The sequence below is a fragment of the Pseudophryne corroboree genome, chromosome 4, assembly GCF_028390025.1.
Source record: "Pseudophryne corroboree isolate aPseCor3 chromosome 4, aPseCor3.hap2, whole genome shotgun sequence".
NCBI classification, from domain to species: Eukaryota; Metazoa; Chordata; class Amphibia; order Anura; family Myobatrachidae; genus Pseudophryne; species Pseudophryne corroboree.
This window is the reverse complement of record NC_086447.1, coordinates 49,297,995-49,311,522: the sequence shown is the minus strand read 5'-3', so window position 1 is coordinate 49,311,522 and position 13,528 is coordinate 49,297,995. Positions and strand designations below refer to the sequence as shown.

Here is a 13,528-nt window from a genome sequence, read left to right as displayed (position 1 = left end):
AAAAAATCGTGAAAAAGTCATGTCGACCTTTTTCCATGCCAACCTTGTTCATGTCGGCCTTTTGTCCATGTTGACATTTTGTCCACGTCGACATAATGTGTGTCGACCAATTGGCGTCGACCTAAGGTGTGTCAACCTTTTTGCTGTCGACCTAGAGTCCGGATACCGATAATAACACCAGCTTCTCCTGGCGTAGTCACAGGGCTCACTGCAGAGTCTGTACTTCTGCACAGCTTCCTGTGCCCCCAGAGAGAAGGCCGTGCGTGGACTGGGCTCCGGTGATCAGCTGTGTGTGTCCGATAGACACACAAGCTGATCATCCGTATCCAGCTTTGGTGAGGGATGCTGGTTACGGGTCCCCTGTGCGCTGCTCTGACACCCCGTGCCAGTAAAGTGATGCTGCAAAATGGCAGCTCACTTTACAAAACCGGGGATCACAACAGCGCACAGGACTCATTGCCTGGCAGCCCTCCAGGACCACCGAACACCAGCTCCTGGGACTGGTAAGTGTAGTCACCGCTGGGGGAGCTCCAGGAGTGGGGGTAGTTGCGATGGTGGGTGGTATAGCATGCTGTATCGATGATGGCTGCACATGCGCAGCAGGAACCCTGGGTATTTTTTTTTTAGAAAAATACCCTGATAATGTTGCAGAGGGAATTCGTAGGGACAGAGCTTTCTCTCAAGCTCTGTCCCTGAATGCGAATATCAGAGTTACCTACTTTGCTGCCTCCTCCTCCGGGAGAAGGCAGCGTTGTAGGTGTAGGGGGGGGGGGCGTGGCCGGCAGCAGGATAGGCGGCCCGGGGGCGTGGCCGGCAGCAGGATGGGCGGTCCGGGGTTACACCAGGGTCGCGTCATCGTGACTCCGCCCCACGCTGTGCTGTGCCGAGAAACGAGCCACTGCATAGCGGGGGGCGGAGCTACAATGACGCGATTCAGCGCAAATTGCGTCATCAGACCCCTCCAGCCGCCCGCTTGTTTTCTGCTGCGGGCGGACGAGGGGGAAAGCGGGAGGCTTGCCCACCTTTCCAGGGGGCCGGAAGGGTCACCCAATTTTCGGGAGCCTCCAGGCCATTCCGGGAGGGTAGGCAAGTATGGCGAATATTGATACGTCCATGCAATGTTCTCAATTATCGCATTGCGAATTTGGACGATTTTATCACATGACATCTGCATCCTGAGATGCGGATGATGATAAATCGGCCCCCATAGAAACATAGAATGTGATGGCAGATACGAAGCACTTGGCACATCTAATCTGCCCCTTTTTTAACCATATTGTTACCTCAAACCTTATTTGATCCTTATTTCTGTGTAAGGATATCCTTATGTCTATCCCATGCATGTTTACATTGCTCTACTGTCTTATCCTCTACCACCTCTGATCGGAGGCTATCCCACTTGTCCACTACCCTTTTTGTGAAGTTATTTTTCCTCAGATTTCCCCTGAACCTCCCCCCCTCCAGCCTCAGTGCATGTCCTCGTGTCCTATTGCTTCTCTTCATTTGGAGAATGTTTCCCTCCTGGACTTTGGTAAAACTCTTGGTATTTATAAAAGTTTTCTATCGTGTCTCCCCTTTCCCTTCTCTGCTCCAAACTTTATATTGAGATTGTTTAGTCTTTGTGGGTAAGTTGTGTGATGTACAGAAGTATCCGAGCCCACTCGGAAAGACGCAATATTAGACTTAATACTTACAAATGGAGACAGATTATCGGACGTAAAAGTGGGTGAAAACCTGGGATCCAGTGATCATCAAGCAGTATGGTTCAGCATTAAGACAGAGACTGACTCGTCCCATACAAAAACAAAGGTGTTGGATTTTAGGAAGGCTGATTTTGTAGGGATGGGAAAATGTGTAAGCGATTCTTTGGCAGAGTGGAGGAACTTGGAAACAGTGCAGGAGAGGTGGGAAACATTCAAATGTGCAATATTGAAGGCAACAGACCTTTGTATCAAAACTGTTAGGAAAAACACAAGGAAAAGGAAGCCAGTGTGGTTTGCAAAAGAAGTAGCAAATATTGTGAGAACAAAAAAGATGGCTTTTAGGAAATATAAGCAGACACAAAATAATGAAGACAAAAATATATATCTTGTTAGACAGAAGGAGACAAAGAAGGTAATCAGATGTGCAAAGGCACAAGCTGAGGAGAAAATGGCCCAGTCAGTGGGTAAAGGAGGCAAAACTTTTTTTAGGTATATAAGCGAAAAGAGAAAAACAAAAGGCGGAATTATAAAACTAAAGACAGACACTGAGAGTCTTGTTGAAGGAGACAATTTAATAGCAGATCATCTTAATGATTATTTTTGCTCAGTATTTACTACTGAAAGAGAAGGGAAGGGGCCACAGTTAAGTTGCAGGGATATTCAGGAAAATGAAACAAGTGCATTTACAGAGGAGAAGGTCCTAACAGAACTCTCAAAGCTGAAAGTGGACAAATCTATGGGGCCAGATGGGATACATCCAAGGATACTAAAAGAACTTAAAGAGGTGCTGGTAGCACCATTGACAGAATTATTCAACCAGTCATTAGCTACAGGAGAAATTCCAGGGGACTGGAAAAGAGCAAACGTAGTCCCACTGCACAAAAGTGGAAGCAAGGAAGAGGCAAACAACTACAGACCAGTGAGTCTTACATCAGTAGTAGGGAAATTGATGGAAACACTCTTAAAATAAAGAGTTGTAGATTATCTCAAATCTGGCAATTTACTGGATCCCAAACAGCATGGATTCACTGGGGGGAGATCATGTCAAACAAATCTTATTGACTTTTTTGATTGTGTGACTAAAGTGATGGATAAAGGTGGAGCCATGGATATAGCTTATCTAGACTTTAGTAAGGCTTTTGACACAGTTCCACATCGCAGACTGCTAAATAAACTTGAAAGTTTGGGATTGGATATTAGGATTATTGAATGGATAAGATCTTGGTTGAAGGATAGAAAACAGAGAGTTGTGGTAAATGGAGTGCATTCACAGGAGGGAAATGTTACCAGTGGAGTACCCCAGGGATCTGTACTTGGACCAGTGCTTTTTAATATCTTTATTGGTGACATTGCAAATGGCATTAAAGGGAAAGTATGCCTTTTTGCAGATGACACATAGGTATGCAACAGGGTAGACACACCAGGTGGGGTAAAACAAATGATTGAGGATCTAGGTAGACTAGAGGAATGGTCAAGAGTCTGGCAATTACAGTTTAATGCCAAAAAATGCAAAATCATGCACTTGGGTCTCAAAAATCCTAAAGCTAAATACAGTATTAATGGCACTCTACTGGAAACTACTGAGGAGGAAAGGGATCTAGGAGTCACTATTTCAGATGACTTAAAAGCAGGTAAGCAATGTAACAAGGCAATGAGGAAGGCTAGTCAGATGCTTGGCTGCATTGGGAGAGGAATCAGCAGCAGAAAGAAAGAAGTAATAATTAGAGATGAGCGGGTTCGGTTCCTCGGAATCCAAACCCGCCCGAACTTCATTTTTTTTTACACGGGGCCGAGCGACTCGGATCTTCCCGCCTTGCTCGGTTAACCCGAGCGCGCCCGAACGTCATCATCCCGCTGTCGGATTCTCGCGAGGCTCGGGTTCTATCGCGAGACTCGGATTCTATATAAGGAGCCGCGCGTCGCCGCCATTTTCACACGTGCATTGAGATTCATAGGGAGAGGACGTGGCTGGCGTCCTCTCCGTTTATAGAGAAGAGAGTGAGACAGTAGAGAGAGACACAGTAGTAATTTTGGGGAGCATTAGGAGGAGTACTAGACTAGTTACTTGCTGAAGTGATAGATAGTGTGACTGTATTATCTGACTTGTGGGGGAGACACTGACAGTGGGGAGCAGTTAGAGTCTGAGAGCAGGACTCAGGAGTACATATAACGTACAGTGCACACTTTTGCTGCCAGAGTGCCACACTGCCATTGTGACCACACTGACCACCAGTATAATATATATTGTGATTGTCTGCTTAGGAGTACTACTTGCAAGTTGCTGATAGTGAGACCAGTGACCTGACCACCAGTTTAATAATCACCACCAGTTTAATATATATAATATATATATATAATTGTATATAATATATATATATAATTAATATTGTATACCACCTACCCGTTTTTTTTTTTTCTTTCTTCTTCTTTATACATACTACTATAGTAGCTTACTGTAGCAGTCTGCGGTGCTGCTGAGCTGACAGTGTCCAGCAGGTCCGTCATCAGTCATTACATAATAAATATATCTACCTGTCCGGCTGCAGTACTAGTGATATTATATATATATATATATTGATTTCATCTCATTATCATCCAGTCTATATTAGCAGCAGACACAGTACGGTAGTCCACGGCTGTAGCTACCTCTGTGTCGGCAGTCGCTCGTCCATCCATAATTGTATACCACCTACCCGTGGTATTTTTTTTCTTTCTTCTTTATACATACTACTATAGTAGCTTACTGTAGCAGTCTGCGGTGCTGCTGAGCTGACAGTGTCCAGCAGGTCCGTCATCAGTCATTACATAATAAATATATCTACCTGTCCGGCTGCAGTACTAGTGTGATATTATATATATATATTGATTTCATCTCATTATCATCCAGTCTATATTAGCAGCAGACACAGTACGGTAGTCCACGGCTGTAGCTACCTCTGTGTCGGCAGTCGCTCGTCCATCCATAATTGTATACCACCTACCCGTGTTTTTTTTTTTTCTTTCTTCTTTATACATACTACTATAGTAGCTTACTGTAGCAGTCTGCGGTGCTGCTGAGCTGACAGTGTCCAGCAGGTCCGTCATCAGTCATTACATAATAAATATATCTACCTGTCCGGCTGCAGTACTAGTGTGATATTATATATATATATATATATTGATTTCATCTCATTATCATCCAGTCTATATTAGCAGCAGACACAGTACGGTAGTCCACGGCTGTAGCTACCTCTGTGTCGGCAGTCGCTCGTCCATCCATAATTGTATACCACCTACCCGTGGTTTTTTTTTTCTTTCTTCTTTATACATACTACTATAGTAGCTTACTGTAGCAGTCTGCGGTGCTGCTGAGCTGACAGTGTCCAGCAGGTCCGTCATCAGTCATTACATAATAAATATATCTACCTGTCCGGCTGCAGTACTAGTGTGATATTATATATATATATATATATATATATTGATTTCATCTCATTATCATCCAGTCTATATTAGCAGCAGACACAGTACGGTAGTCCACGGCTGTAGCTACCTCTGTGTCGGCAGTCGCTCGTCCATCCATAATTGTATACCACCTACCCGTGTTTTTTTTTTTTCTTTCTTCTTTATACATACTACTATAGTAGCTTACTGTAGCAGTCTGCGGTGCTGCTGAGCTGACAGTGTCCAGCAGGTCCGTCATCAGTCATTACATAATAAATATATCTACCTGTCCGGCTGCAGTACTAGTGTGATATAATATATATTGATTTCATCTCATTATCATCCAGTCTATATTAGCAGCAGACACAGTACGGTAGTCCACGGCTGTAGCTACCTCTGTGTCTTTTAGTTGTGCTTATTAAAATATGGAGAACAAAAATGTTGAGGTTCCAAAATTAGGGAAAGATCAAGATCCACTTCCACCTCGTGCTGAAGCTGCTGCCACTAGTCATGGCCGAGACGATGAAATGCCAGCAACTTCGTCTGCCAAGGCCGATGCCCAATGTCATAGTACAGAGCATGTAAAATCCAAAACACCAAATATCAGTAAAAAAAGGACTCCAAAATCTAAAATAAAATTGTCGGAGGAGAAGCGTAAACTTGCCAATATGCCATTTACCACACGGAGTGGCAAGGAACGGCTGAGGCCCTGGCCTATGTTCATGGCTAGTGGTTCAGCTTCACATGAGGATGGAAGCACTCAGCCTCTCGCTAGAAAATTGAAAAGACTCAAGCTGGCAAAAGCACCGCAAAGAACTGTGCGTTCTTCGAAATCCCAAATCCACAAGGAGAGTCCAATTGTGTCAGTTGCGATGCCTGATCTTCCCAACACTGGACGTGAAGAGCATGCGCCTTCCACCATTTGCACGCCCCCTGCAAGTGCTGGAAGGAGCACCCGCAGTCCAGTTCCTGATAGTCAGATTGAAGATGTCAGTGTTGAAGTACACCAGGATGAGGAGGATATGGGTGTTGCTGGCGCTGGGGAGGAAATTGACAAGGAGGATTCTGATGGTGAGGTGGTTTGTTTAAGTCAGGCACCCGGGGAGACACCTGTTGTCTGTGGGAGGAATAGGGCCGTTGACATGCCTGGTGAAAATACCAAAAAAATCAGCTCTTTGGTGTGGAAGTATTTCACCAGAAATGCGGACAACATTTGTCAAGCCGTGTGTTGCCTTTGTCAAGCTGTAATAAGTAGGGGTAAGGACGTTAACCACCTCGGAACATCCTCCCTTATACGTCACCTGCAGCGCATTCATAATAAGTCAGTGACAAGTTCAAAAACTTTGGGCGACAGCGGAAGCAGTCCACTGACCAGTAAATCCCTTCCTCTTGTAACCAAGCTCACGCAAACCACCCCACCAACTCCCTCGGTGTCAATTTCCTCCTTCCCCAGGAATACCAATAGTCCTGCAGGCCATGTCACTGGCAATTCTGACGATTCCTCTCCTGCCTGGGATTCCTCCGATGCATCCTTGCGTGTAACGCCTACTGCTGCTGGCGCTGCTGTTGTTGCTGCTGGGAGTCGATGGACATCCCAGAGGGGAAATCGTAAGACCACTTTTACTACTTCCACCAAGCAATTGACTGTTCAACAGTCCTTTGCGAGGAAGATGAAATATCACAGCAGTCATCCTGCTGCAAAGCGGATAACTGAGGCCTTGGCATCCTGGGTGGTGAGAAACGTGGTTCCGGTATCCATCATTACTGCAGAGCCAACTAGAGACTTGTTGGAGGTACTGTGTCCCCGGTACCAAATACCATCTAGGTTCCATTTCTCTAGGCAGGCGATATCGAAAATGTACACAGACCTCAGAAAAAGAGTCACCAGTGTTCTAAAAAATGCAGCTGTACCCAATGTCCACTTAACCACGGACATGTGGACAAGTGGAGCAGGGCAGGGTCAGGACTATATGACTGTGACAGCCCACTGGGTAGATGTATGGACTCCCGCCGCAAGAACAGCAGCGGCGGCACCAGTAGCAGCATCTCGCAAACGCCAACTCTTTCCTAGGCAGGCTACGCTTTGTATCACCGGTTTCCAGAATACGCACACAGCTGAAAACCTCTTACGGCAACTGAGGAAGATCATCGCGGAATGGCCTACCACAATTGGACTCTCCTGTGGATATGTGGCATCGGACAACGCCAGCAATATTGTGTGTGCATTAAATCTGGGCAAATTCCAGCACGTCCCATGTTTTGCACATACCTTGAATTTGGTGGTGCAGAATTTTTAAAAAAACGACAGGGGCGTGCAAGAGATTCTGTCGGTGGCCAGAAGAATTGCGGGACACTTTCGGCGTACAGGCACCACGTACAGAAGACTGGAGCAACACCAAAAACGCCTGAACCTGCCCTGCCATCATCTGAAGCAAGAAGTGGTAACGAGGTGGAATTCAACCCTATATATGCTTCAGAGGTTGGAGGAGCAGCAAAAGGCCATTCAAGCCTATACAATTCAGCACGATATAGGAGGTGGAATGCACCTGTCTCAAGCGCAGTGGAGAATGATTTCAACGTTGTGCAAGGTTCTGCTGCCCTTTGAACTTGCCACACGTGAAGTCAGTTCAGACACTGCCAGCCTGAGTCAGGTCATTCCCCTCATCAGGCTTTTGCAGAAGAAGCTGGAGACATTGAAGGAGGAGCTAACACGGAGCGATTCCGCTAGGCATGTGGGACTTGTGGATGGAGCCCTTAATTCGCTTAACAAGGATTCACGGGTGGTCAATCTGTTGAAATCAGAGCACTACATTTTGGCCACCGTGCTCGATCCTAGATTTAAAACCTACCTTGGATCTCTCTTTCCGGCAGACACAAGTCTGCTGGGGTTCAAAGACCTGCTGGTGAGAAAATTGTCAAGTCAAGCGGAACGCGACCTGTCAACATCTCCTCCTTCACATTCTCCCGCAACTGGGGGTGCGAGGAAAAGGCTCAGAATTCCGAGCCCACCCGCTGGCGGTGATGCAGGGCAGTCTGGAGCGACTGCTGATGCTGACATCTGGTCCGGACTGAAGGACCTGTCAACGATTACGGACATGTCGTCTACTGTCACTGCATATGATTCTCTCCCCATTGAAAGAATGGTGGAGGATTATATGAGTGACCGCATCCAAGTAGGCACGTCACACAGTCCGTACTTATACTGGCAGGAAAAAGAGGCAATTTGGAGGCCCTTGCACAAACTGGCTTTATTCTACCTAAGTTGCCCTCCCACAAGTGTGTACTCCGAAAGAGTGTTTAGTGCCGCCGCTCACCTTGTCAGCAATCGGCGTACGAGGTTACTTCCAGAAAATGTGGAGAAGATGATGTTCATTAAAATGAATTATAATCAATTCCTCCGTGGAGACATTGACCAGCAGCAATTGCCTCCACAAAGTACACAGGGAGCTGAGATGGTGGATTCCAGTGGGGACTAATTGATAATCTGTGAGGAGGGGGATGTACACGGTGATATATCGGAGGATGATGATGAGGTGGACATCTTGCCTCTGTAGAGCCAGTTTGTGCAAGGAGAGATTAATTGCTTCTTTTTTGGTGGGGGTCCAAACCAACCCGTCATTTCAGTCACAGTCGTGTGGCAGACCCTGTCACTGAAATGATGGGTTGGTTAAAGTGTGCATGTCCTGTTTATACAACATAAGGGTGGGTGGGAGGGCCCAAGGACAATTCCATCTTGCACCTCTTTTTTCTTTCATTTTTCTTTGCGTCATGTGCTGTTTGGGGAGTGTTTTTTGGAAGGGCCATCCTGCGTGACACTGCAGTGCCACTCCTAGATGGGCCAGGTGTTTGTGTCGGCCACTAGGGTCGCTTATCTTACTCACACAGCTACCTCATTGCGCCTCTTTTTTTCTTTGCGTCATGTGCTGTTTGGGGAGTGTTTTTTGGAAGGGCCATCCTGCGTGACACTGCAGTGCCACTCCTAGATGGGCCCGGTGTTTGTGTCGGCCACTAGGGTCGCTTAGCTTACTCACACAGCTACCTCATTGCGCCTCTTTTTTTCTTTGCGTCATGTGCTGTTTGGGGAGTGTTTTTTGGAAGGGCCATCCTGCGTGACACTGCAGTGCCACTCCTAGATGGGCCCGGTGTTTGTGTCGGCCACTAGGGTCGCTTATCTTACTCACACAGCTACCTCATTGCGCCTCTTTTTTTCTTTGCGTCATGTGCTGTTTGGGGAGTGTTTTTTGGAAGGGCCATCCTGCGTGACACTGCAGTGCCACTCCTAGATGGGCCCGGTGTTTGTGTCGGCCACTAGGGTCGCTTATCTTACTCACACAGCTACCTCATTGCGCCTCTTTTTTTCTTTGCGTCATGTGCTGTTTGGGGAGTGTTTTTTGGAAGGGCCATCCTGCGTGACACTGCAGTGCCACTCCTAGATGGGCCAGGTGTTTGTGTCGGCCACTAGGGTCGCTTAGCTTACTCACACAGCTACCTCATTGCGCCTCTTTTTTTCTTTGCGTCATGTGCTGTTTGGGGAGTGTTTTTTGGAAGGGCCATCCTGCGTGACACTGCAGTGCCACTCCTAGATGGGCCCGGTGTTTGTGTCGGCCACTAGGGTCGCTTATCTTACTCACACAGCTACCTCATTGCGCCTCTTTTTTTCTTTGCGTCATGTGCTGTTTGGGGAGTGTTTTTTGGAAGGGCCATCCTGCGTGACACTGCAGTGCCACTCCTAGATGGGCCAGGTGTTTGTGTCGGCCACTAGGGTCGCTTAGCTTACTCACACAGCTACCTCATTGCGCCTCTTTTTTTCTTTGCGTCATGTGCTGTTTGGGGAGTGTTTTTTGGAAGGGCCATCCTGCGTGACACTGCAGTGCCACTCCTAGATGGGCCAGGTGTTTGTGTCGGCCACTAGGGTCGCTTAGCTTACTCACACAGCTACCTCATTGCGCCTCTTTTTTTCTTTGCGTCATGTGCTGTTTGGGGAGTGTTTTTTGGAAGGGCCATCCTGCGTGACACTGCAGTGCCACTCCTAGATGGGCCCGGTGTTTGTGTCGGCCACTAGGGTCGCTTATCTTACTCACACAGCTACCTCATTGCGCCTCTTTTTTTCTTTGCGTCATGTGCTGTTTGGGGAGTGTTTTTTGGAAGGGCCATCCTGCGTGACACTGCAGTGCCACTCCTAGATGGGCCAGGTGTTTGTGTCGGCCACTAGGGTCGCTTAGCTTACTCACACAGCTACCTCATTGCGCCTCTTTTTTTCTTTGCGTCATGTGCTGTTTGGGGAGTGTTTTTTGGAAGGGCCATCCTGCGTGACACTGCAGTGTCACTCCTAGATGGGCCCGGTGTTTGTGTCGGCCACTAGGGTCGCTTATCTTACTCACACAGCTACCTCATTGCGCCTCTTTTTTTCTTTGCGTCATGTGCTGTTTGGGGAGTGTTTTTTGGAAGGGCCATCCTGCGTGACACTGCAGTGCCACTCCTAGATGAGCCCGGTGTTTGTGTCGGCCACTAGGGTCGCTTAGCTTAGTCATCCAGCGACCTCGGTGCAAATTTTAGGACTAAAAATAATATTGTGAGGTGTGAGGTATTCAGAATAGACTGAAAATGAGTGGAAATTGTGGTTTTTGAGGTTAATAATACTTTGGGATCAAAATGACCCCCAAATTCTATGATTTAAGCTGTTTTTTAGTGTTTTTTTTAAAAAACACCCGAATCCAAAACACACCCGAATCCGACAAAAAAAATTCGGTGAGGTTTTGCCAAAACGCGGTCGAACCCAAAACACGGCCGCGGAACCGAACCCAAAACCAAAACACAAAACCCAAAAAAATTCAAGTGCACATCTCTAGTAATAATGCCACTGTATAGGTCATTGGTACGGCCTCATCTAGAATACTGTATTCAGTTCTGGAGGCCATATCTTCAAAAGGATATTAATACATTAGAAACTGTACAAAGGAGGGCAACTAAAATGGTGCATGGCCTACATCACAAAACATACCCAGAAAGACTAAGAAATCTCACTATGTATAGTTTGGAGCAGAGAAGGGAAAGGGGGGACATGATAGAAACTTTCAAATATATGAAGGGTTTTAACAAAGTCCAGGAGGGAAACATTCTCCAAATGAAGAGAAGCAATAGGACACGAGGACATGCACTGAGACTGGAGGGGGGGAGGTTCAGGGGAAATTTACGGAAAAATTATTTCACAGAAAGGGCAGTGGAGAAGTGGAATAGCCTCCCATCAGAGGTGGTAGAGGCTAAGACAGTAGAGCAATTTAAACATGCATGGGATAGACATAAGGATATCCTTACAAAGAAATAAGGATCAAATAAGATTAGTGATAAAAAATAATATAAAAAAAAAAAATAAGGGGCAGACTAGATGGGCCAAGTGGTTCTTATCTGCCGACAAATTCTATGTTTCTATCATGTACTTACCTACTTTGTACTGTACATTGTAACTACTGTGTATATAAGCCTCACCTTTAAACCAAGCAGTGGCAGTGGTGCTCTAGTGGCAGCATGGATGGTGTAGTGGTTAGCATGACTACCTCAAAACACTGTGGTCAAGGCAGATTGGTATGAAGTTTACATGTTCTCCTCATTCTTGCATGGGTTTTCTCCCACACTCTAAAAATATACAGTATCCCTAGTGTATATGTGTGTGTATGTGGGCACCCTGCTAGCCAGAAGCAAGGGAGTGATGGTGCCGCTCCCAGAGTTCTGTGCGACGTCACGGCCCTGGTGTGTGTACTGTATGTGTGATGGGGAATATAGATTACAAGTTCCACTATGGAAAGGACGGCTGTGAATGACTGACAAACTCTCTGTAGAGCGCTGCTGAATCTGTGTGCACCGCTATATAAATAACTAATAAATAATTAATACATTTCACATTGTGCTTATAATAAATGATGCTATGAATGAACCCATCACCAGTTTCTATTTATCCTTAGTTCCCAGTCCTTCCTGTAACGAGATTAGGTGTTTGTCCGCCATGGTAACCATTCAATGACAGAATTATCTTGGTAATTAATCATCGGTTTCCCGTTCTTGCCTTTTTTATGAAGCCTCAGTATGTACACACAAGACAGATCTATGTTTGCTACGTGATTAGTCATATGCGCAGTAACAGTTTTAATTAGTGTATTTTCCCAGATTATTCAAAGTGGCTTGATAGCAATATAGGCGCCAACTGTGTACGAGGACCGAAGCCACGTGGCTAGGGTACCACTGAACGGACATACGGTCCATTTCCTGTGCAGTGACGCCACCTAGGGGAAGTGTTGGCGCTATGCAGCAGGTGTAGACTGTTTATGTAATGGACATTTTTTTGTATACCTGTTGCAATTAGCTGTGGCACCGGAACAGCACTTGTGTAGGCAGCAGATGCAGGCGGCGTACAGTATTATACACGGCTGCCTATATAATTCCATCTTCTGCATTGCAGGTCCTTGACAACCTTGACACCCATCTAAATTCTTCTGAATATTTCCGCTTCTTCTGGTTCCCACACACGGAGAGCGTCAGCATCTTCTACCAGGACCCCACAGACAAGGTACTGTGCTCCTCACTGCGCACTCGGGAGACATACAGTAATACACTTATCCTGGTGTTACACTCTGCACTGCCCACTGTGCAACCCTTCTGCTCTCCCTGAGAGGCACTTCTAGCTCAAACACTGGATGCACCTCACAACTGCCCCGCTTTGATGGGTCTGTGCCACTGACACTTGGCTAAGCATTTTTACCCCGATTCGGGGAATGATGGACATAATGCCAATGAGGTTTGGAGGGATGGAGGGACGTGCCGCTGCTCCCACTGCGCACATGTCTATCTCAGGAGATGTGACTGGCGATTATTAAATAGATCCTCTCCATTTCGCTGTACACCCCTCTGTTTATCTGTGTCCCCATCAATGGCTCCTGCTCTGTGGACACTTCCAACTGCAGGAAAGGAACTGCTGCCCCTGGCCTATATTTTCTCACAGCTGCCAGGACGCTGCTCTACAGGGACAGAACTTGCCCTAGGATCTTGCACTTAAAATAAGATTTTACTCACCGGTAAATCTATTTCTCGTAGTCCGTAGTGGATGCTGGGACTCCGTAAGGACCATGGGGAATAGCGGCTCCGCAGGAGACTGGGCACAACTAAAGAAAGCTTTAGGACTACCTGGTGTGCACTGGCTCCTCCACCTATGACCCTCCTCCAGACCTCAGTTAGGATACTGTGCCCGGAAGAGCTGACACAATAAGGAAAGGATTTTGAATCCCGGGTAAGACTCTTACCAGCCACACCAATCACACCGTATAACTCGTGATACTATACCCAGTGAACAGTATGAAATATAACTGAGCCTCTCAACAGATGGCTCAACAATAACCCTTTAGTTAACAATAACT

General features: G+C 46.5%; 1 protein-coding gene across 1 annotated transcript in view; it reads left to right on the top strand.

The window, feature by feature from the left end:
- LOC134910829 (L-gulonolactone oxidase-like) overlaps window positions 1-13,528 on the top strand; it is a 161,596-nt gene that overhangs the window by 64,098 nt on the left and 83,970 nt on the right. The window contains exon 6 of the mRNA XM_063919213.1: window positions 12,577-12,684. Coding sequence (XP_063775283.1) covers window positions 12,577-12,684 — 108 coding nt within the window. The remainder of the gene's footprint in view (window positions 1-12,576; window positions 12,685-13,528) is intronic.